Here is a 25,458-nt window from a genome sequence, read left to right as displayed (position 1 = left end):
TCGGAACTATCTTTTGGCCAATATCACGGGAATGGTAAGTCATACAGAGATGATATTGGTGTTAATCAATCCCTAATAGAATGTTAATTTTCATACTGATATTATATGATGGCCACTAACCAAACTGTTCATTGACCAAACCAGTGGCCAGTTGGACAGTGGCCACCGTTACTATTTGGTACCAAAATATTTAGTATCCTTTTGGATATTGTTCAACACCAATATGATCTCTGTACAAGGGCGCCGATTTATCTGTAAATTTGGGGGGCCCATTCAGATGCAGAAGGTATATATATGAAAATTTTAAGACAAATTGCACTCAAATTATGCCAAATAATGTATATTCATAAATACGATAGGGGGCCCACATGAGCTTTGGGGGGCCCGAGCCCCCTGTCCCCCCAGGATCGGCGCCCTTGTCTCTGTATGACTTACAGTTCCCGATATATGTCTCCTTAAATTTCTGGAAATCGGCCATTTTTAGCCAATATCTCGGGAACGGTAAGAGTGACGCGAAAAATTTAATCACTTTCTCTGATAGTTTTTGATGCTCTATCGAATGCAGTGTTCAAAATTGAAAAAATCACAAATAACAGACAGACAGACGTAGAGAATTCAGTAACGAACTTTTTAAGTTCGTTGAAAATAGCTACCGGTACTTTATTTCCCTCCCTCCTATTCAATTTGTCTATGACCCTCATAAAATTTAATACTTTAGGGCTGGGAAAATCGTATTTCTAATAAAGAACATTTTGATTTTTGTTCATACTGTTATTTAAAAATATATTTTCCTATTACTGTAAGATTCGTCTAATTTTGAAGTGGATGTACTGTTACATATACTATTAAACTTTCAAACAAAGTAATGCATAAAGTACGAAAACAAAAATGTTATAAAATTACTACAGTACTTAATAAGTTACTTTAATGTTTCTAAAGCTACATAAGGAACAATATGCTTTAATTTTGGACTTATTTCAAGGTCCTTGGATAAGCAATGACATAATTTCTTTTCTCAGAAAGTTCTGAGTTTGTTAGTTGAATTTCTCTATAACTTTTAAGAGATCTCTTTGTAGTATAGAATTAACAACAACGCCACTGCAGTATAATATTGCGAGAAGAAACATGATTCTATACATGATGAAACTATTGACCTTCCATGATACTTTTTTTTTTTCGAGATAAGTCTATGTGACGTATTCTAAATAAGTTTCGATGTGAATACCCAAATGAGGCGCGATCATCTTAATGGGGCATAGCTTAGATCTCTCTAAACTTTATTATGCAAAATTTTTTCTTTTTTAAAATAAGAATAGATAGATTTCATACGATCATAACACTTGCGAAAATTGTCCAATGTTAATACAGTTTGCCAATGACAGAAACGGGGGCCGCGGTGGCTCAGTGGTAGAGCGTTCACCTCTGGTGCTTGGGGTCCCGGGTTTGATCCCAGCCCCCGCCAAGTGAACTTTGTGGTGGACAAACACCGTGTGCGTGGGTTTTTTCGGGGTTCTCCCGTTTCCTCCCACTTTCTTCATTCCATCATTTCATTCATTTCTCATAATCACCGTCTCCTTTAGCCTAACCGGCATAACCGTTGGACGTAAAACTCAAAGATTTCATTTCATTTTTTTTTCCAATGACAGAAACGATGAAAATTTTATGAACCATTCGTTGTGGTAGTGTCTGGGTATGCAAGCAATGTGGTAACCGAAAAACAGCCAAATGGTGTATTTTTTATTTTAGAACGGATAGACTTCATTCGGTCATAACATCTTTAAAACTTGTCCAATTTTAATGTAGTTTGCTGCAAATGACGGATGGTAATTACTTATCGTTAAAGTTAATGTTGATCATTGCCTCATCTTCCCTTAAGCACAATCGAACCTATCACTCCATGCTCGCTGCAGTAGCCCGCAATGTGACAATGAACGAAGCATAGGTCTAAGTTAGTGGCGTATTTAGGGGGGTGGCTTCCGGGCTTAAGCCCCCCCCCGAAATCTTACTCAGTATAGTAAATTAAATTAAATATCTTGCAGAATTTTCACATTTCCAGGCAAAGCCCCCCCCCCCCCGAAAGTCAGCAAAGCCCCTCCCGAAACAAAATCGTAAATACGCCACTGGTCTAAGTAAATGATTGTGGACAGATTATGTAGGCTTCTACTGAAGTGTTCATGAAAAAACAATGTAACTTTCGACGTCAATGCAAAGAAGGTCTCCAAAAAGATTTTTTTGTAGATTTTACTGACTTTTAGCACAGAGTGAAGCTCAAGATTTATAAGTTCGAAAACAATGGCAAAGTCAGTGCTCCTTATTACCAAGAACATGCCCTATTCTCAGTTTACCCAGAAAAATGCCAGCATTGTATCATGCGATACCCATCATCTGAAACCAACGACGCTGACTTTTCAAACTTTATGTGGGTGCACATCGATGGTGGGACGTGTTAACCTATACGTTTACAGGGAAGTCTCGATATTTGATTGATTAATTATTAGTTAAAATCTTTTATTAACACTGTTATAACAGGCTGTGTTGTGAAAAAGTAAAATATAGGGTACTATAAGGATAAGTCGGGGCTGCCCTAGTTCAGTTGGTAACACGGCTGACGTAAACGCAAGAGAAACGGGTTCAAACAAGGGTCCAAACTAAAAATCTTGTGGATCCGCCGCACTCACAAGATTATTTGTGCGGGTGCCGGAGCCCTGGAACACCCACGTAGTCGGCGCGCATGTGTGGAACTACTATATCAGGACAAAGATTCAAGTCACACGACCAAAATGCTTCTAGCTGCTTCTACCGATGCATGGCAGCTGCACTTGGTATCTATGCTATTGTGTTCGAGAATATTAGCATTTTAAGTTTAGCTGCTATTTCCATGGATTACTGTTTTTAGACTTGTTAAACGATGCCTTTCATCACGTCGAGTTTGCACAGTTAAGTGGCATTTCAAAAGAATGCAAAGAGGAATGGGGTAATACACCTAATTGGCTACAGCTGAAACAAAATTTACTGCAATGGAAACTAATATTGTGTAATAGTTCGTTTTGGTAGCCATCATATCGAACACGGCTGATCGATGGTATGGGAACACGGTAGTTGAGTAATAGTGTTCGCCTCTGGTAAGAAGTTTCTGGTTCAATTTCAGACCGAGTGACTTTGTGGTGGACATCATATCTGAGAGGCTTCTCTCATTTCCTTCCACATTTTCTTTCATCAATTCTTTAAAAATCATCTCATTTGCATTAACTGTCCATTCCCTTTAGCCTAAACACCATAAGCGGAGGTTAAATGGTAATGGATGGAATATTTTAGGCAAGCAACAACTTTAGTTTGTACTGATGTAAACGGATCAGTCTCTCTCTATTCTAGAGAGATTATTTACAGCCTCTCTGTATTGTAGACGTAATTCACCTAAATAACATACTTTGAAATACGCAAATTTGTTAACTGAGTTAAATAGCTGTTCTGTTACGACACAAACAGTCAAGCTTCAATAAAAAACATTATAATACGAGAAGAAGTCAAAAAAAAGTACTAGGATTTGGTAACACTGCTAGTATCCAGCGCTGAACTTGTGTCGTCTGCAACACTTCTATGCAACGTCACAACGTGTCACTTTTATTCCCGCGTTAGTCGTTGGAGTGTAGCAGACCTTTAAACACGGCAGCTCCATCGTTGATCTGCACCAAGGAGGAAATGATGCAGTGATTCGCTTTTTCTTTGCGGATGGTGTTAAACTTGCGGAAATTATTCGTCGAATGCAAGCGCAGTATGGTGACAGCTGTGTATTGCGAAGCATACGACACAAAGGTTGAACATCTCTTGTACACATTTGGCCCGTCATCGTCGCAAGGGAGATGGAATTTTAAAGCAAATCGTTACAGTGGATGAAACTTGGGTACATCATCACGAATCGGAAAGTAAAGCTGCGAGCATGGTTTGGAAACACCCATCATTACCAGAAGTTAAGAAATTTAAACGTCAACCATCAGCTAGTCATTGATGCGGTGCAAAATTGATTACGGGTGCAACCGAAAACTTTTTTTTTTTTTCAAATGGAATAAAAAAAAACTTATGGAACGATGGGAAAAGTGCGTTGAAGTGCAGGGAGATCATGTAGAAAAATAATGTGTGTTTCAGTTTTCTATCATTAGAATAAATGTACCTTTTCTCGATAAGCCCCTTTACTTTTTGATTTCCCTTCGTAAATGTGGAAAGTAAAAAGTATTCAAAATATGATTCATTGTTTATTTTGATAGAACAGCAAGCTAGCGTCTTCTCTGCTTTTAAAAATGATATACTAGCAAATATCATTGTGTAGTTAAAAACTCTAAAAATCATGAAATATCTGATACTAATTATTACTTTTGTTAATTATCTGATATATCAATAAGTCGATATTGTATGAAAGCCAGCTCCTACAGAATAAATGCATAATATACTTCAGAGTAACAAGTAAAGAACAGAAAAAATAAAATTGGATTCGCTCAACTATTCTCGTGATGAAGTTATTTGCCGTGTGCGAGTTTTTAAAGAGAAAACAATATATTTGAAAATATTCTTTCAACTGGTAAGTTGACTACTCGGAGCACAATCAGAAACAATTTCACATTTAGAGAAAGATGTGTTACCCTATTGCCACATGGTGAGAACGCTATATCTATCTCCTCTACAGAAACACTATTCATAGAGGACGCTTCAGTGGAACTCAATGCGACAACAGGGTAGCACGTCTTTTTTTAAATGTTACTTTGTTTCTTAATTTGCTCCGAATGTAGTGCCGTGTCTTGGACATACAGTACTTGCTGATAGTACAGTATTCTCACAGTCGAGGAGGAGAATCGGCACACAGAGAAAAGATTGCATTAGAAGGAGAGGTTGCAAGTCAGAAGTGTGGAGAGCAAGTCGAGTTGTATATGTGAACCACTATTAATCGGAATTTTGCTTCAATTATCTTATTCGTTTGAGATTGATAAAATTTTAAAACATCTTATATAAAAATAAAACAATACCATTAATTTTTCCCATTTAGGGTTTTAAATTCTACCACTTAATCATTAATAGAAACATTTTGCTTCTAAGTCTAACAGTTAAGTTAACGCAAACAATTACTTGAAAGTTCTCCCTTCCTAAAGCGTACCCGTCTGCTCCACATGAAAGTAAATTCTGTGTTATTACTTCGGTACAGAAGGGGTAACTATTTATAGAAATGTATCCCACCTACTCGATCTTCACTCTCATAGATAGTGCAACTAGTCAATCGAGAAGCTTAAAATTATACCAAGGTCAAATCGGAAATAATATAGCTATTTCCTCTCCGGTAAGATATCTAAAACATAATTACAATCAAGTGAGTTTCATTACACAGTGTGAAACTACAGTAGAATTCTATGAGAATTCAATACGCAAATTGTAGTAGTACGGACGCTGAATCAATGTCAAGAAGCTGTTACGCCTAGTCGCTACTTAACTTTTTTTTTTTTTTTTTTTTTTTTTCTATGTCGATAAATGTTGAAACCGAATATTGTTGATTTGAACCACTTACGGTTTGAAAAGAGGCTTAACGGAGGAGATGGAACCTATTCTTGGGAAGCTGAATCGATAGCAAAAAACATCTCAATACCTCTTCCCATTTTTGCATATTTCCATTGACCACCGCAGTTTATATGTCAAAACAGCATTGCCACATCTCAGTTCGGAAATCCTCTAGGTGCTTGCAAAGTAGGGGAATGATGCCCGTGCATTATTAATACTGTTTCTGGGGGAACTCCTGGGTGTACCCTGGTTGGATAACACCTAGGGGAGGAACTTAGAGATTCGTAAATACAATCCTTAGTATCTACTCTGAATAATTTCCGTAACCGGCAGGAAATAAGCGGACTCGCTTGATCAAAAATAATTGTCGAGAACATCTGTACGGTCCACTGTTACATCCTCAATAGTGCAAAGACCAGTATGAGGCTATATATAAACTACAGTATTCTCTAAATAAAGTTACGTTTCGGCTTAATCTCACTCTGATTATTTTATACGCACCTACAATTTATTCTACGTGGATCAGTCAAAAATCTAGTTGCACACTTGACCGTATAATTTCTTGCCTGAAATTGATAATGTGATGTAAGTGCTAGGTACAATGGTTTCACTACCTATTCGAAATCACAGCAGTTGTAGAGCGGCCGCTACCAGCTGCGAAAGTGTCGCGTCAATTGCAAGTGACGTCCAATGAGGGTGAGCGCAATGGATAGTTTCCTGTAGGCACGAAAATTTAGTCTCACTAACATTTATTTCCAATTGAAAGTAGTGTAACATGATAAAAGCAGTTGCATGTCAGACGATTACCAAAGGTACAGAACTGTTCGAGAATGAGCGTACGGTTATCGAGGATAACTGCCGGTTCCATGATTATTGAGGAGTCATGATCTTGCGCCAATGGAAGAATTAACAAAGCGGCGATATCACTCCCGTGAAAAAGTCCAAAACACAATTCGAGAAAAGTCCAAAATACAATTCGAGAATGGTTATCACACAGGATTCTTCGAACAAGATACGAGAAATTCGTGCAATGCTGACGAATGTTTAAACAAATTTGGCGATTGGGAAAAGCAGTTCTTATATGGTACTTTAATTCACTGGCCATTAGGAACTTATTTTTGACTGATCCTCGTAATATTATACAATCAGCAATATTCTAGCTTTTATTAGCCTAACCATTCCAATTATCTCGAAATACTTCTTGTCAATTAATACTCCAAAATTACATTGACTGTCGTATAATTTCTTTTTTGGGGGGGAGGGAGGGAGGATGAAGTAATATTGGGAATTTCTTTGCAAGAGAAAATTAAACTGTATAAATATAGGATTTATTTCTTTATTACGCTTCTATACACAGTTATTCAATTTCCACTAAAAATACAAAATGGATTTACATGACATTTTGTTTAGACTAATGGTAATTATTTTAAGCTTGCACAACAAAATACAGGAACATTACTAAATAAATTACAAATACGGAAACTGGTTTCTTTTGGTGTATTTTAACCTTTTTAAAAATTATTTCTTGTAGCTTCTTGCTTTCCTTGGATGAATGACTGCACCGTAGACGCTCTTTTAATAACATCTCAGAATATTCTGATACATATTATTATTCCAAAATGTATATATATTCTGCATATATAAACAGACGTACACATCCATACACTACCCTTACAAACAAGCACACGGACATTCATGACATCTTTCATTCATGTACTCACGCAATCATCACATATATACTTTGCATGTAGCTCTTTCGAACCATACCACAACTGCCAATAAACACCGGTTTACTTAAATATTAACAAAAGTATGTGTGTATGTGTGTTACTCTTGCATTCTTAAAATTCTTCATTATCACGTCACAAATTTTCTAATTTCATGTTTGTCCAGTAATCTCAAAATCTTGAATTTTCAACAAAAGGATTCTTCCCCGCAAAGAAATGGAGGAAAAATGGAAAACACTAATCATATCACATTCCAAATTATTCTGTATTTGAAAAGCCACACATGTGTAACGTAAAATCAGTCAGACTATCACTTCGTCTTTGCAAAATGCAAGATGTGGATAACAAAAGAGAGGTTAAAAAACTCGAACCATGAATTAAACTAAACTCCCTGGCACGAAGCCTCAAAGGGCTTAAGCCAATCATGCAAAACAAAAAGAAATTTGCCAAGTCCTCACAGTTTGAACTTTAAACTGAAGAGAGAGAAATTTATATAGTCATTACAGATGCACTAAGACAGCAATTTTATTTTGAACTTGCATCAAACTATGTACACATTTGTTTTTTTTTTTTTTTTTTTTTTTTTTTTTTGCAGACACATAAAAGAGAAATCTCTTTCTTTCACTTATATTGGTACTTTTCTTTTAAATCTTAAATGCAAATATACAAGAAAAATAAACAAACGCAAATTTCTAACGAACATAAAATTTTAACGCATTATTCATTATTTTTGGTTGTACTCCTTCAAAAAAAGAGTTCGTGTTTTGCAGTGTACATATTATCACAAATCTTCTACTTTTTGAAATACATTTCCGTGTTTGGGAATCTCTCTGGTATGTAATCAGGATTGTTTTTCAGGTGTTCTTGCACTGTAGAACGGACTTGTTCGCGATAAGCTTCCTGAATTTCAGGATCATTGCCAGCCTGTTGACTGATCTGATCAATTCCAGGAACTACTTCTACTCCGGCAGCATCCACTGCACGTCGCACTGTTTCTGAAAATAAAATATTCTTAATTACAATAATATATAGCATAGGTCTTACGTGATTTTATTTGTCATACCTTTCAAGTTCAGCTCACTAATCAACAGTCAATCATTACATTTCGGAACATCAATACCTTCTATTGCACCGTACAGCCATAAATTCTGTCAGCGAGGAAATCCAGCAACTTCACGAATCCAGTTATAATTGGCATGCAATGAGCCGCTACCTGGCGAAAGTGCAAGATAGAGTTGATTGTATATGCAGATCTTATTACTGATTTAGCACTATTTCGGTGCGAAGAGTCAGAGAAAGAGATCATTTCAAACAATAGTACGATGCAATAAACGAGTCTTGATCGTCAGATAAGACTGTCCAAGATGTGTACGCATAATGTAAGTTGCGAATGTCGTTTGTTCAAGGATTCGACGCAATCTCTTGCGGAAGAAGTATGCACACACATTCATGTCATCTGTTGATTAACAAATTAAAGGAGATACGCCACATTCGATTCCTGGCTTTGTTCAGTAAGTATGGAAAGCATAAGTACCGTGATATCCTCTTCAGAGAGAAAAAAAAATATGAAAGAAATATGGTTTCGGTTAAATATGTGCAGTGCGGACATCATCCTGCACCAGTTATTTCCTAGCATGGAATAGCAAAGATACACTTCTAAAGATGGAGTCAAGGCATCTACGACTGTCTACCAGACGATGCTGTTAAATGTTATACTACCTATTTAAAACTGTTTCAGGGGAAACTTCAGCTCGATGGCGCTCCTGCATTCAAAACAAAAAGCACGTAGGAGTGGTTCGTAAGCAATGTTCCACAGCTTATCGTAGTTCCTGACTGACCTAGTGGACATTCCGATCTCAATCTGTTTGATTATTCTCTGCGGCACACAGCGCCGCAATATCAAGATGTTAAAGAAATCTGTCAATCAGATTTCAAACAAATTCGTGCAACTATTGAAGAATCCTCCAAGTCTTCGCCGCTGTGCTGCCGCACTAGGCGCTCATTTGGAATAAGGGTATGTTCCTTCTACACACATTTTCTGTACTTTCAGAATATATGTACATTACTGGGTTAGTGTGGTTTAATTTCATTGTTATATTCGTTCTAAGTACTGACAGAACTTATGATCATACTATGAACTTACACAATACAGGGTGTGTCAAAATCAAGATCGGGGTTTTAAGGCTTTATAGTATTTATTACAATTAACTTACAATTATAAATAATATATCAAATGAAAGAGCAACTCAAACAGTTTTGTACGCACGCATGAGTATGCATTGTTTCCTCTGTCTGCCGTTAGAAAACGCTAGTAGCAAAGATGGTGACTAGTGAGCAGAAAGCTTTTTGAGTTTTACATTTTGCAATGACTGAATCTATAATTACAATGCAACCGTCTGTGTGGAAAATTTTAAGGAGACGCTTACAATTACGTCTTTATTGTTTAAAGTTGATACAAGCTCTATAGCCAACACACTGCGCTTTACGTGCCAACTTTGCAAATGAAATATTTCTGCATGATGATGAAGTTTTTCTGGATAGTGTCGTCTTCAGTCATGAATTGACATTTCACTTAAGTGGCGATGATTATGTTCCCATCTGGAGGTCAGCAAATCCCAATGAGATGGTACAGTTGCAGCAAGACTCCCCTAAACTGAATGTGTTTTGTGCCATGTAACGAATGGTGATCACATTAAACACTTGTAGCAAAGACTTTGAATTTCTCTTTCGTATGATGTAATATTTATATCTGTACATTAAATGTAATACATACTACAAAACCTTATAACCCCAATATTCATTTTGAAACACCCTGTCCTATAATCAGCGGCAAATGTTTTCTAGAATATCATTGACGACTTGTACGAGCGCGAACACTTCCGCATTACCACCCGGATATGTGAAGTAACCTATTTCTATGCAACCCACAATATTAGAAAATGTTGTTGGTTGAAAACGATAAAAGGAGCAAATAAGTTATGAATGAGAAAAAAAGATCTGGAGTACATATGAGATGATTTAAGAGAATAGTATAATTGCAGACACTATTACAAATAGCAAAAGGTCAGACAGAGAAGTTAACGTTTTCCTCCTTTTCAGACCTCTCTGTCATTAATAATTATTTTTATTCTTTCTCTAAATCAGCGTTTCCCAACCGGTGTGCCGCGGCACACTGGTGTGCCGTGAATGGGCCGCTGGTGTGCCGCGAGTAAAGCGAAACAAAATTATTAATTCTATAGCAATTAAATTGAAGGACATAGGGAAAATGTATATTTGTATTTGACATTACTATGAACCTCTAATATGAATCTACAATGTTAAGTTTCATATCGCGTTACTTTTCTGTACATTTTTAATATTGAAAAAGGTATTTATCATTGTTATGATGTTATGACCATTATTGCTTCTTTATTGTTTCAGACTATTTCGTAACTTCAACTTTTAAAATACTTAATCCTTTCGACAAATCAAACATGCATACGAATTACCTATATTTGTGTTTTAAAAGTAAAAGATATTTGTTTGTTCGTTAGTTGTTTAGTAATCTTCCTTGTTAGTGAAAGTTTGGATGCAGTTTTCGAAAAATAAAGCGTATTTTTAAAAACCTAAGTCCAATATTTTATTGAATTGTTTTCTATTTTTAAATTAGAATGAAAAATAAGCATAATGATTTAGCATGGCGGAAAACCAGTGATCGAGCTTTCTTGTCTGTGAGGAGATCAGTAATCATAAAAAAAAAGATACCATGGTATTTTATATTTAAATATAATAAAATCTATGAGTATGCCGCGAGAATTCAAGTTACACCCAGAGTGTGCCGCAAGTTGAAAATGGTTGGGAAACGCTGCTCTAAATGAAGAAAATGTCGAAAGAGTCTTATGATATAACTAAAGAAAAAAGCAGCTAATGTTTAAGGTTTAAAATGCTTAAGAAGTTAAGGCTTAAAGAAGTTAGCAGGGAGGGCCCTTCTGTAATGAAAACTAAGTAGTAAATCATCGTTCAGAACGAGCTCCTTTGTGGCTAAGCGATTAGTGAGGCTCGGGTTAAATTCTTGGCGGGAACTCGTATGGTTTGCATTCCACGTTAATTAGTAGGTGCACGTCTCATATAGCTGAGTTGATTTTGAGTTTAACGTCCCGTTCAGCAGCGAGGCTATATGAGACGTGGACCTACTGATTAACGTGGAATCTGAGCCACATGAGCTCCCGCCGGGAATCGAACCCGGGTCTCCCACGCCAAAGGCGCGTACGCTAACCGCTTAGCCACGGAGGAGCTCACGTCTCATATAGCCTCGCTGCTGAACAGGATGTTAAAATCAACTCAATCCATCGTTCAGTACCAAAAGATATACATCAAACATTGCCGCACCTGGCACTATGGATTTTCGCAACTGTTTGGTAAGTACAATTTGGCCACAAATACACGGAACAGCCTTTGTATTAATATATAATAAAATTACGAAAAAAAAGCAGACCAATTACAAAGACAAGACGTTATCTACCTTTGACATATTTCCATTTCCCCATTCAATTATTTTTGAAAGTAGGCACTTCTCGGACTATAGACACGTTGATTAGTAAGGAAAGTCACGGCTTCAGATTCAACCTGAAATTCTACAGAACTGCCAACCGGATAAAACGACAGAAGAAATGTATGGCTCTGAATGATAGCAAGGTAAAGAAGGATTAGTAATTGTTTAAATAATTAGTAAGACAGGCAGAAAAGAAATACAGAATTAAGGAACCCTACTTATGATGTTAATCTTCCAATTATATGTTCAAATGTAAAGTTGTTCCACTTCTCTTATTTGATTTCACTTCAAACTTTTTATATATTAAATTAGGTTTTCAGTACGTTTCTGGCTACAGAAAAACGGACGATTTCCTTCTCCGAGATTATGTATACAAAATATTTTAGGATAAATTACAAGACTTCTTCATTACACTATATTTACCTGATATTACTTGACTAACAGTTCCTTGTGGTTTGTTCGAGGTCACTACTTTGCGTCTCTTGGGTGGCATTCCCGCTAAATAAGCATCACTAAACGGCGGCTGAACCCCTTGTCTTCTCTGCCGTTGACCATCACGAGCTATGATAGGAACCCAATCCTGAGGAAAGAAGGAAGATAGTTACTGAAGATCTACTAATAAATAATATTTATGGATGCTCTAGATAAACACTAACTAGAATTTCTTACCCTTAGTATTTAATTCTGTGATTATTATTATTATATCATTGATAGTCAAAAAAATTAACTTCTCTAGGATAGTGCAACATGTAGCAGATCCTTTTGATGAGTGCGGTTTACTAGGCTATGAATTACTGAAAAAGACATGGACTTTACTGAAATGATAATTAATTGAATCGGATACTAAAAGTAAAAAATTGTACTCATTATCTACTGAAAAAGTTTATTTGTGTAATTAATGCAAATTGCTTTCAATATAGGTATAAAGTTTTAAATAAATAAATAAATAAAAACTAACTAAATAAAATACATAAATAACATAGTATATTGGCCATTTTACAACGAGGCATGTACCACGAAAACATAACAGATTTTTAATAAGAAACGTGTAACAGCAATAATAGTAAAACTAACAGAATATCGACAAAACATTAACAAATTTCTCCATGTAATACAATGAAAGTCGTAGAACAAGATGTTTGATATATTTTTCATTTCTTGTTTTCATTGTAAACTTGAAGCTTTTAGTGTCTTCTGGAATAATTTTAATAACTAAATAACTAAAATAAAAATATTAAAAAGAATATTTCCTTGGTTTGATTTTGTTCAACCTGAGAACATCACGGAAGGGAATTTACTTACTTCTGTCTAACCTAACTTATCGTCTTGATCTTTATCTGGCTTTTGACCTTAAAATATTACATTTTTTTATTAACGTCCCATGATTATGCTCCGAAGCTATGGAAGACAGTGATGATGAAAAGGAATAGTGGAAAGAAGAAAGTAGGAAGTAATGGGAGAATCCCGAGTTCGAACCAAGGACTCCACACCAGGGGTGAGAGCTCTACCATTAAGTCACCCCATTTTAAACTAGTTGTAGATAAAACTTTGGTTATATGTACTGATGTAAGTTTCCCTAAGCAGTTAGAGGAAAAAAATACTTACAGGTGGTAGTGCATTATGCCAACCCTCAGAGCCTAGGAGAACGTCTGGAAGGTTGTCTGTCTCCATTGCTAATGCAGTGGCACCTTCTTCTGCTTCATCCTTCTTTGGCGCCGGAAAACTGGCATCTACGTGATTTTCTACTGCCGAAGGGGCTTCAGAGGGACTTAAATCAGTTTCCATTGGCTGTAAGCAAATGGAATAATTATAGCTAATATACTTTCTCCCCATAAAATATAATTTTACTTAATATACACAGCAAACATATTTATTGATTAATTAAAAGTAAACTTTTTTTTTTGTTTGTTTGTTTGTTGAAATTAAAAATTTAAAATGCGTATGACCTGAAAGTTTTCAAATTTAATTCTATCAACACCCACAACGTTTTAAAATCCAATTTTATGTTAACGATATTATTTGATTTACATGATTTTTTTAAATGAACTTTTTAATTACATGGTTCCACAATTCTTACTCAAGTCTAGTTAAATTCTTGGATTTCTCGAAATGAATTTGCATTATGTATAGTGTTGTAAAAAAAAATCTGTGGAGTTTTTTCAATTAAAAAACCGTTCTTTTTCATGTTTTATTTTCAAATATGTTTTTTTTTTTCCTGGTAACTATTACTTATTGATTTATGTTGAAAATAAGTGAAATAATCAACAGAACTTGAGTCGAAGCCCTCGTAACTTTCAAATCCTTTGTTTCTTTGTACCTATACGAGCAAAATTGTGTGATTATTGTACATTTGATTACATTTTCTTTCACTAGTAACTCGTGTTGTTATAGTAGTTATAGTCTCGCTGTTGTAAACAATAATTCCATTAACATTTTTTTCTCTCGTTTTTACATCTTAGTTCCAATAGTGTTGCTGAGAAATACAGGGTATTTCAAAATGAATATCGGGGAATTTAAGGCTTTGTAGTACTTATTACACTTAACATACAATTGAGGAGTTTGATGCAATAAGGGTGTGTCTTAAAAATACATTTGGAGAAAAACGATGTTGAAAATTTAAGTAGTGTTTTTTCTTACATAAAACAATGTAATATGCAGCATTTAATTCCGATAATTGATTTGCAATTTTGACAGGAGGCTAAACAAGCATGGTAAAAGCCATTTATGCGTTTGATGAAAAAAGGGTGTAAACTCGCTTACTCTCTTATTACATCGAACTCCTCACTTGAAAACAATATATGAAGTAAAAGAGCAACTCATTCAGTTTTTGTTACAAGTGTTCAATGTGAGCACCATTCGTCACACGGCACACATCAAGTCAATAGGCGAGAAAGGCCTATAAATCTTCCGCCATATAGCACAAAACACATTGAATTTAGGGGTCTCGTTGCAACTGTACCACTTCGAGAGTATTTACTGACTCCCAGATGCGAACATTATCAGTGTTCAGTTAAGTGCTTAGGTGAAATGTCGATTTATCATTGAAGACGACACGATCCAGAAAATCTTCATCATGCAGCAATATTTCATTCGCAAAATTGGCACGTAAGCCGTAGTCTACAGGCTTTAGATCTTGTAGCAACTGCAAACGATAAGGACGTAGTTGTAAGTGTGTCCTTAAAATTCTTTACACAGACGGTTTCACTGTAACTATAGCTTCAGTCTTTGCAAAATTAAAACACAAAAAGCTTTCTGCTCTCTAGTCCCCACATCTTTGCTACTAGCTCTTTCTAACCGCAGACAGAGGAAACAGTGCATGTGCATGCGTGCGTACAAAACTGCTTTTGAGTTGCTCTTTCATTTGACATTATTCATAAGTTAATTGTAATGGATACTACAAAGTTTCAAAACCCCAATATTCATTTTGAAACACCTTGCATTGCTTCAAATTATGTCATCCTATATTCATGTCTTGTATGTACATACCATCTGAGCCGGTCCTAGGAATTTACCGCCCCGTACAATGGCATAATTTGCCGCCTCCCCTTTTTCCAGAAAGGATAAATCTTACAAGGTCACGATTCTCCAAAAAGAATAAATCTTAAAGGTCACGATTTTAAGTACGCTACTGCAGCATGAATAACGAACGGGAGGGAAAGTACACTCGCACTTAGAAAGTTAAATACTACAAATACAATCTCGTTGTGTTTGTTTTTTCTTTAAATAATAATCTATTATGTTAGTGAAAGATAAAACAAACACACCTGAAAGATGGTAACCCTTTTTGCAGAATTTAATATCGAACTTCAATCTCAATGTATCAGTTTGCAATTCCAGAGCAACTAGCTCTTTTATCTGTATTTCTTGATTTTCCTTCTACGTTATTTTTTTTTAAAAAAGAAAACTGTTTCCACCTTTAATGATAAGAAACTTTTTTGTGACCAAGACAAGACCAACTTTCATATCAGAACTGTGATAACTAACTAAATGGAACAGGTGTTCGAGAATTGAGTTCTTGTATTTAACAACAATCAACCAATTTATGCTGGGATTTATTTGACAATTTGCTTTAGCACTGTCCATGTGACAAACTAATGCGACCTAAACATGACTTATGAATGTAGTATTCAAATAGAAGGTCAACTTAGTAAATTTAACTATTATCATCATCATAAAGTCTGTTTCCAACAAGAAATATTTATTTTAAATAATATACTTATAACAGATTTTGCCGGCCGGCTGCATAGAAGAAAGAAAACACTGATCATACATGAATTAGAAACTCAAACCGGAAGTAGGCTCAAAGTTTTGCAAACGGTGAGAGATATTGAAAAAATAATCGAAAAAATCTCCCCTTTATGTTACCCCTTGACGATGTTTGTCAAGACGTCTTTCACTTGTGCCTGCAAAGGGATATGTACAGATGTGAGGAATGAGCAAGGAGATCCATGCTCATATGTGAATAATGCACTGTGTGGAGAGCGCAAGTTCAGCTAGTTCAATATTAATATCACAAACTTTAAACAACAGGAAATAAAGGACACTTAACCGATTTGAAGGAGAAATCGGTAAAATCAAGCCATTAAAATTTTAGTTCTTCTCCATATAATTAATGGGCTAAAACTCAATGACAGCGAAAGTATTCAGCACCGTTAAAGCTCAATCTAGTTTTGGCAATAAAACAAACATTCTAATGGGCATTAAAAACAACGACAATAATACGGTAACCACCACATGTCATTTCTAAATGAATAACATATATTATACACCTTTCGATTATATGCTGAAAACCATTATAAAGAACTGTGTGAGAATTCACTAAAAACTTACCTCTGGTGAAACTGCTGGCTGTTGGGATGCAGACGCCTGTTCAGCTACTTGCTGACTGCTAGGGATACGGTAGACTAGATACGGCTGAATCTCTGCTTCATCCACGTTTAGATTTGAAATGTAATTTCTTAGCTGAGTAAGTGAACAGGTCATTGTCCACTGTTGGACACTTTGATGAACACCACTTGTTAATTGACGCTGAAAATAAAAGTCAATGAATTTATTTAGAGTAAAATATTTATTACATGGTTAGTATGGATCTACTGACTTTAATAATGGTGAATCGCTAGATGTTCTCGGTGCTATGTTAAAAACTGTACAAACAGTGCGTACTTGCCAGATAGTGTCGAGTGTGCACTAGTGCCAGATAATAAAGGAAGTAATCTAAGGAATTCTCTTTAGATACTTACTAGAAAAACATTAGTTTAAATTTTCATTGTCAATTTTTTAAATCAAAGGCGAAAAATATTTCGATAAAAGCAAATATTGTATGATATATGTATTTCAAAAGAAAACTTTTTTTTTTAACAGGATTTTCTTACTATACAGTCATTAGTATGTTATTGTATACTAGTGGTCCTATGTTTTTCAGTCAAGTAAAAAATAACAGCTTACAGTAAATGAAAGCAGGAGGTGCGAGTTTGTTTTGGCGGTAACATATCAAGTGTAATTAATTTCGAAGACGTAGTGAGAGTTGTTATAATAATAATAATAATAATAATAATAATAATAATAATAATAATAATAATAATAATAATAATAATAATAATAATAATAATAATAATAATAATAATACATTTTAGCAATATAACCACGAGCAATGTTTAAGTGACTTAAATGACTCCCTTCCTAGTTTTATAGCAACGCTGCGAAGCATGCAGTTGCGCATCGCAATGCAACGTAAAAAAAGCAACAAATAATTATTGCTGCTATGACGACTATCGCAAAGTAAAACAAATATCTTGCGTTGCGTTGACGCAAACCGATAGGGAATAGACCTCTAGCCAAGTTCATTTGTGTGGTAATCAAGAGAGATTGGCATCTCTTCCTTTCGAAGTTCCTGGTTGCCTAACGGAAGACAACCAATCTTTCAATTATGTTTGATCCATGCCCCTACCAAAAGGAAAATCCCCCTCCATCAATAGAGAAATTATCCCTAAATTTTTAACTTGTGTGTCTTAACCAGTGTTGGGCAAAATCAATTGAAATCAATTGCAATTGATCAATCAATTGAAAGTAATTGCTCTGAAAATCAATTGCAATTGATTTCAATTGCAATTGATTTCAATTTGTAATTGACAATTAATTTCAATTTCAATTGAATTCAATCATAAAATTTGCAATTAAATTTTCGTCAATTGTTAATTGTTAATTGGTCACCAGGCAATTGAAACTTTTAATTGTTAATTGTCAATTGCAAAGGGTGCAATTGAAACATTCAATTGTTAATTGCAATTGACAATTGAAACTTGTAATTGTTAATTGTAATTGTTAATTGCAATTGAAATCAGCAATTAAAACTGAAGATAAGAAGATGAGTTTATATTGTATTGTCCACTTGTTACTGTTTTACATATTTCAAATAAGGTACTTATAAGAAATGCTGGATACCTACCATCCCTTTTCCCCCCTGGGAAGAAAGCCGTCAAACTAAGTATTTTTTAAATATATTATGTTTATGGTTCTATCCCCCCTCGAAAGAACTCTATATGCCCGTCATGCATACAATAGGAATGAGCACGAGCGAGTTCGAGCGAGTTTTCTTTAAAACTCGACTCGACTCGAAGCAGATACCTTTGAGTTCGACTCGAGATCTCGGCTCGAAAAATTTCCCCCAACTCGACTCGAATTCGGATCGAGTTTCCAGTCGAGTCGAGCCAATTCGAGCTAAATACTTTGTGTAGTTCCAAGTACTACTATCTTCAAGTATCCTACATAGACAATATAATTATCAATGATACTACTACTACTACTATAACTAATTATTATTATAACACCGTGTACATGTATAAACATGGAATATAGGCGATTTGTATCGGAATACTAAAAATTAGTTAACTGTCGATCTCGGTAGTCAAGAAATCTTCAGGAGGCAAGGACATCGGTCACGAGGTTCTTGGTTTGAGTTCAGGAGGAGCAAGTATTCGGGCTCGAGCCAAAAATTGTTAGAAGTTATGGGACTCCAGCCAAACATGTTTAAAACTGCTCGACCCGGGTTTAGGGTTGTCAACGGCTCAAGCGGCTCGTTCACAGCTCATTCACTTATCGAGCCAAACCGAGAAGTGAGCCGAGCCAACAGCTCATCCAACCGAGCCAGCTCGAGCCGAACCGAACCGAGCTGATTGCTTACCCCAACCGAGCCGGTTCGAGCGATTGGCTTAGTTAAGCTAACTCGAACCCAGCCTATGGATTCGTTTCAACGGAGCTGGTTCGAGCCATTGGCTCCAATCGAGCCGAGTCGATAACTCGTCTTTACCGAGCCGGTTCAAGCCACTGGCTCAATTGAGCCCAGTCGATGGGTAATCCCAACCAAGCCAGCTCAAGCTGTACGCTCAGTTGAACCGAGCCGGGCCGGTTGACATCATCACTATTCCGGTTGGGCTTCTACTTTGGCTAAAAAATTGGACCGTGCAGTTCTCAGCCTTGATGGTAAGAACTACAAAAAATGATATGAAATCTTTAGTTTTACGTCCCACAATTATGCCGGTTAGGCTAAAGGAGACGGTGATGATGGGAAATGAATGAAATGAAGAAAGTGGGAGGAAACGGGAGAACCCCGAGAAAATCCACGAGCACGGTGTTTGTCCACCACAAAGTCCAAACTGCGCGAGCTGGGATCAAACCAGGGACCTCAAGCACCGGAGGTGAACGTTCTACCACTGACCCACCGCGCCCCCTGGTAAGAACTGCACTATATACTTATATTGATGCTCACGGCGTCATTAACTTGTTCCACCACCAACGAATTTCGAGGTACTTTGTTTTGCATCTTTTGTGCGTGTTTTGTGTCGCTTTGTGCGCCTATTCCCACATTTCCTGCATCACCGGAAGTGGGTCAAAATGGGTCTACAAATATGGCGGAACAAATTATTGCTCTTCCGCCACCAATGAATTTCGAGTTCGTTTCCTTCACATCGTTTTGTGCCGTTTTGTGCGTCTACTTCCGTTTTGTGCGTCATGGGAAGTGGGTTAAAATGAGTCCCCAAGGTGGGACGAAAATGACCAAGAGTTCCGCCACTATTAAATCTCGAGGTCGTTAATTTCACATCGCGTACCCTTTTGTGCGTCTATTTCGACGTTTTGTGCGTCACTTGAAGACGGTCAAAATGGGCCTCAAAGGTGGGACGAAATTGACCCACTTCTCCGCCACTACCGAATTTCGAGGTCCTTCCTTTTGCATCGACTACTGAATTTTCGTGCTGTTTCGTGCCCCCATTTCCACGTTTTGTGCGTCACCGGAAGTGGGTCAAAATGGGCTTCCAAGATGGGACGAAAATGACCCCTGTTCCGCCACTATCGAATTTCGAGGTCGTTAATTTCACATCGCGTACCCTTTTGTGCGCGTATTTCGACGTTTTGTGCGTCACTGGAAGACGGTCAAAATGGGCCTCGAATGTGGGACGAAAATGACCCACTGCTCCGCCACTACCAAATTTCGTGGTCCTTCCTTTCGCATCGACTAGTGAATGTTTCGTGCCGTTTCGTGCCCTTATTTCCACGTTTTGCGCGTCACCAAAAGTGTGTCAAAATGGGCCTCTAAAGTGTGACCAAAATGACCCATTGTTCCGACACTATCGAATTTCTAGGTCGTTTCTTTCGCATCGTTTAGTGCCCTTTTTTTAAGTTTTCTGCGCCTATTTCTCGTCTTGTGCATCACCCGAGGTGAGTTAAACGGGGCTTTAAAGTGGGAGTTAAATGGCTCACTGTTCCGCCACTATCGAATTTTGGGGTTGGCTCTTTCGCATCGTTTAGTGTGTATTTTGTACCGTTCTGTTCGCGTACTTCCACGTTTTGAGCATCACCAGAAATGCGTCAAAATGGTCCATCAATGTGTGAGGAAATAGAGCCATTGTTCCGCCACTATCGAATTTGGAGGTCGTTTCTTTCTCATCGTATAGTGCCTGCTTTGTACTGTTTCCCTGCTCCTATTTCCACTTTAGTGCGACAACGAAAATGGGTCAAAAGGGCCTACAAGTATAGCGGAATAACATAATGCTGTTCTGTCACCATCGAATGTCGAGGTCGTTTTCTTCACATTTTTTATGCATGATTTGTGTCTCTTTGTGCATCAGTGGGAGATGGTCAAAATGGACCTTAAAAGTGGAATGGATATGTCTTTTTCTGCCATATTGGTAGGTCGTCTTTGACCCACTTTTGTTGGCCTACAAAACGTGAAAATATGCACAGAAACGGTAAAAACATGCACTAAACAATGCGAAAAAGCGACCTTGAAATTCGCAACCCCAATAAATATGGATTCGACACAAATTCTACTACTTTTACATGTCCCGGTGAACCACCCCTCAGACCCCCTTGGTTCGTATTGTGAAAAAATCTCCTCTGGCTCCCACCAACCCCCAACCAATACCGCGAAAACTATGAATGTGATACTAACATTCTGCCATTTTCTACTACTTTTTACATATGCCGGTAAAAGTCCCTATAATCCTCTGGTTCCAATTTTGAAAAAAACAATGCCTCTGGCCTACAGCCGATGGGGGCTGTATTTGGAAGTCAACGCCTGTGGAAGTATCACCATTCATCTCAGCGACAGCGAAAACTATGGATTTACACTAATATCGGTCACTTTCCATTATTTTTACATGTCTCGCAATTCCCCACCCCCGGTGACTCCCGGCCCGCATACAATGGTGGCTAAATTTGAAAATCATCGCTAATGAAAGTATCATCATTGATCTCAGCCACCGCGAAAACTACGGATTTGACATCGGTCATTGTGGATTATTTTTACATGTCTCGTGATCCCCTTTATAATGCCCCCTTTCTTAGCTGATGGGGGCTAAATATGAAAGTAAACGCGGTCTTGAGTTTCACCATTGAGCTCAGCTATCCCGAAAACTATGGATTTGACATTAATATCGGTCATTTTCGATTATTTTTACATTTCTCGGAATTCCTCCCTCTGCTGACCCAAGGCCCGCATACAACGGTGGATGAATTTGAAAGTCATCGCTAATTGTAGTGTCGCCATTGATATGAGCAACCGCGAAAACCATGGATTTGACACTAATATCGGTCATTTTGGATTACTTTTACGTTCCGGTATCCCCTTCCCGTTGACCCACGGCCCGCAGCCGAATACGGTGAATTTGGAAGTTAATGCGATCGGAGTTTCACCATTGATCTCAGCGACCGCGAAAACTATGAAATCGACACTGATATCGTTCTACTTTTACATGTCCCGGTAAACGCCCCCCTGAGACCCCCTGGTAAGAATTTTGTTGAAAACGCTTTGCCTTGGTGTGGGACCTGGACCAAGGTATCTTTGACCAAAATTTGGTAACTCTCGGTCGACTTTTCTGGTCCCCAGGCCGGTCCCGGTAAACGTCCCTTGAAGACCCCCTAGTAAGGAATTAAAAAAAAACTCTTCATCTTTGTCTGGGGCCTAGACCAAGCTACCCGTGACCAAATTTTGAAAAGTTTTGGTCCACTCGTCTCGTCCACAGGCCGCACAAAGATAGACAGACAGACACACGAACAAACTCTATTTTATTTATATTCGAAACGTCAGATCCGCCGTTATTGTATTAGTGCGGTGCTTGAGCGATTGACCGTAGAAATTCAAACTCCGATGAGTGATAATTTTATAGGCTTGTTTTATTACAAGTTTAAACTCTTTAGTCAGTAGAGAAGAGGGCGTGAATCATGGGTCAGAGTTGATGACAATAGGTTTTGGTGGGTCTGTGGGTCACAGTGGGTAAGAGTGGTTTATGATGGGTGGTGGGTCAGAGTGGGTCACGGTGGGTCGTGGGTCACGACGGGTGGTGAGTCAATTGGTCGTGGCTAAAGTTTTCATTGCCCTACGCCCTCTCTGAACTACAGTGTTGAAAATTAATCAGTGAAAATCAATTGCAATTGATCAATCAATTGAAAGTAATTGCTGTGGAAATCAATTGCAATTGAATCAATTGCCAATTAATTTCAATTGCAATTGAATTACAGAATTCAATTGCAATTACTTTCCACTGCAATTACTTTCAATCAATTGATCAATTGCAATTGATTCTCCTTTTTCAATGGCCAATTGCAATTAACAATTAACCATTACTTATTTCAATTGTTAATTGCAATTAACAATTAAATTTACAGATTAATTGTTAATTGTTAATTCAATTGAAATTTGCCCAACACTGGTCTTAACCAGAGATACATTTTGGAATATAATATACTTCTCTCGCTAAAACTATCAATTCCTTCCAAAAGTCAAGAAGACTGTATAAAACACTGACTACTAAGTTTAACTAACAATTAAGGACCAACATATACTAACAAATGACGTAATTTTATTATTAATTTGGCCAGACTATCAAAAACAGAGCGCATTTAACTTTCACAAACAGTTAAAAACCCAAGTATATCACACGGTAAATACGAGATGAGATTTTTTTCGGTTCGTACGTAATATTACCTTTCAAAAAAAACTCACTTCTTATCAACAGGACAAACTCTGACCATTTTCGTACGTGAAATACACATGGAAGTTTGTGGTATTGTGCCCCAGTATTCGTTAGTGAAGGATGCATAAACAAGATCGAACATAGGGGAGTGGTTAGCGCAGGGGCAACGTAATTGGGAAATCTCGCGCTTAAATTTCAACGCCCGGTTTCACCAAAGTAATGCTGTTATGGTGCCTTTAATATATAGATCAAAACAGACCACTTTCCAAATCCTTTGAAGAAGTTTCAATGTAAAATGGCTTTTCGATTCTAACTGGAACCTGCTAATAAATGAATACATATCCCTGGCGCCGATTTCAGTATAAATGTGGGGCCCGTTCAGTGATGTAAATTTCATTGTCAGATATCATCCACAAGAACAAAATGAGAATCTTAATTCAAATAATGTAACGTGTCTTTTTCATGTTCCACTGATAACAAATAGAGTAGCGAATAATATTCTGTTGAGATACGTGAATAATTATTTTTTGTATGAGCTTGTTCGTAGCGAGTTAGGAAAAAATGTTCAAAATTGACTAAGTCGCGTTACTAATCTAGTCTAGTCCAGAATAAGCAAAACACTTTGCTGTTACTATCCAGAAAGGTCAATAGTGTGTGCCGGAAAATTTTCCACCAAGAACTACAATTATTTTCCAGATTAACTAGTGGTTCCAGCCCAGTTTCCAGAAATGTAAACATTATAAGAAAGAAAGAAAGAAAAAAAAAAAACATGGACAGTGAGAGGAAACTCAGAACTCTGAAGCCAAGTTTTTTTTTTTTTTTTTTTTTAATTAATTCCGATTATTAATATTACCTTCTCAGATCGCCGAAAACTATCCTTCCACAAAGGGTGATTTTACTTTGTAAATTACGGAATTCAATGGCGATTAAATTCTTCATAATTTGGAAAATAACACATGAACAAGAAAAGCCCACCATTTCGTAACCAACAACCGCAGGGGATTCCACGGAAGGTGTTAGGTTGGTACACAGGAAATGTCTGGCGGGAAACTTACCTCAGCAACACACCAGAGGGATGAATCAAGGTCACGCGACCAATGTCAGAAACTCTATACACGAGCGGAGAACGGGCAGGAGTACCTAGTCATCCGAATACTAAATTATAACTACCGGCCAGTAGTGACAGCTCAAACGTAATGAATATGATTTATTAGTTGAATATACTGTTCTTACCTCAGTATCAGAATAAAACTGAAAATAAATCATTTCAATACTCTGAAATCTTCATTACTAATACGCCCTAATTACATTAGACTCCTTAAAAAAGTCTTCACACTGTGGAAGTTAAAGGACATCGAATCATCGAAAAATAATTATGGTTGAAGTGTATACAAAATTCCAGATAGCTAAATGATCTGTTTCCGCACTTACGCACTTTTATTTCCTTGTAGATTCGAGATTTTTTATAAGTAAGTACTGTTTTGAAACTCGCCCGCTGCAGCGCTGCAGTTGGGATGTGCGCTGTGTGCCTACATCTGTTGGCAAGCCCCAGACATTACGGAAACATTCGACCGTGTTTACGTTTGTTTCTGAGTAGTTAAAAACCTTTATCGATTCCGAACCCCACTGATTATGAAATACGCACTGTGATTCTTGTTCTTAGTGCTTAAAGCGTGAAAGCGGCTGAAATTCGTCAAATTAGTGAAGCGTATGGAGAAAATAATATAAGCGATGAAATGGTACAAAAAATTGTTACACCTTTTAAAGATGGTCGCATGAATGTTCATGATGAGGAATGATGCGGGCGACCTTCTGTCATCACTAAAGACTTGGTGAAGAAAGCTGTCGAAAAAATAAATAAGAACAAACGCTTTATGATTTCATCAAACATTCCTACATTTGAAGAAGCATCTGGGTGGTTAGCGCCACGACGACGACGATAATTCAGGTCAAAACGGGCGTGTTGGAGTGTTGTCAAATCAGATGCCAGACTTCTATGAGGATGGTATTCATAATACGATACGATAAGTAGCTTAATATTGGTAATAGTTATGTAGAAAAGTCAGAGATTAAGGTACAGGCTTTCACATGTAATAAAATTGTCACGAAAAATGTACTTTTTAAAATTGCTTTTACATGTTTAAGTGCGAAAAGAAATCAGTTATCTGGAAATTTGTGTTACATTTCAACCATA

General features: G+C 37.0%; 1 protein-coding gene across 7 annotated transcripts in view; it reads right to left on the bottom strand.

Moving 5' to 3' along the window:
- Positions 1-6,858: 6,858 nt before the first annotated feature.
- The window catches only part of LOC145690091 (large proline-rich protein BAG6), a 122,520-nt gene continuing 103,920 nt past the window's right edge, over positions 6,859-25,458 (bottom strand). For all 7 annotated transcript variants that reach the window (XM_081764640.1, XM_081764646.1, XM_081764642.1 and 4 more), the window contains 4 exons: positions 16,627-16,824; positions 13,402-13,584; positions 12,220-12,376; positions 6,859-8,260 (listed from right to left, as the gene is read on the bottom strand). In XM_081764640.1, the coding sequence (XP_081620766.1) occupies positions 8,058-8,260; positions 12,220-12,376; positions 13,402-13,584; positions 16,627-16,824 (741 nt within the window). In that variant the 3' untranslated portion in view covers positions 6,859-8,057. The remainder of the gene's footprint in view (positions 8,261-12,219; positions 12,377-13,401; positions 13,585-16,626; positions 16,825-25,458) is intronic.

Source organism: Thermobia domestica, chromosome 7 (genome assembly GCF_964235325.1).
Source record: "Thermobia domestica chromosome 7, izTheDome1.hap1.1, whole genome shotgun sequence".
NCBI lineage: Eukaryota > Metazoa > Arthropoda > Insecta > Zygentoma > Lepismatidae > Thermobia > Thermobia domestica.
This window is presented reverse-complemented; position numbering and strand designations above follow the sequence as displayed.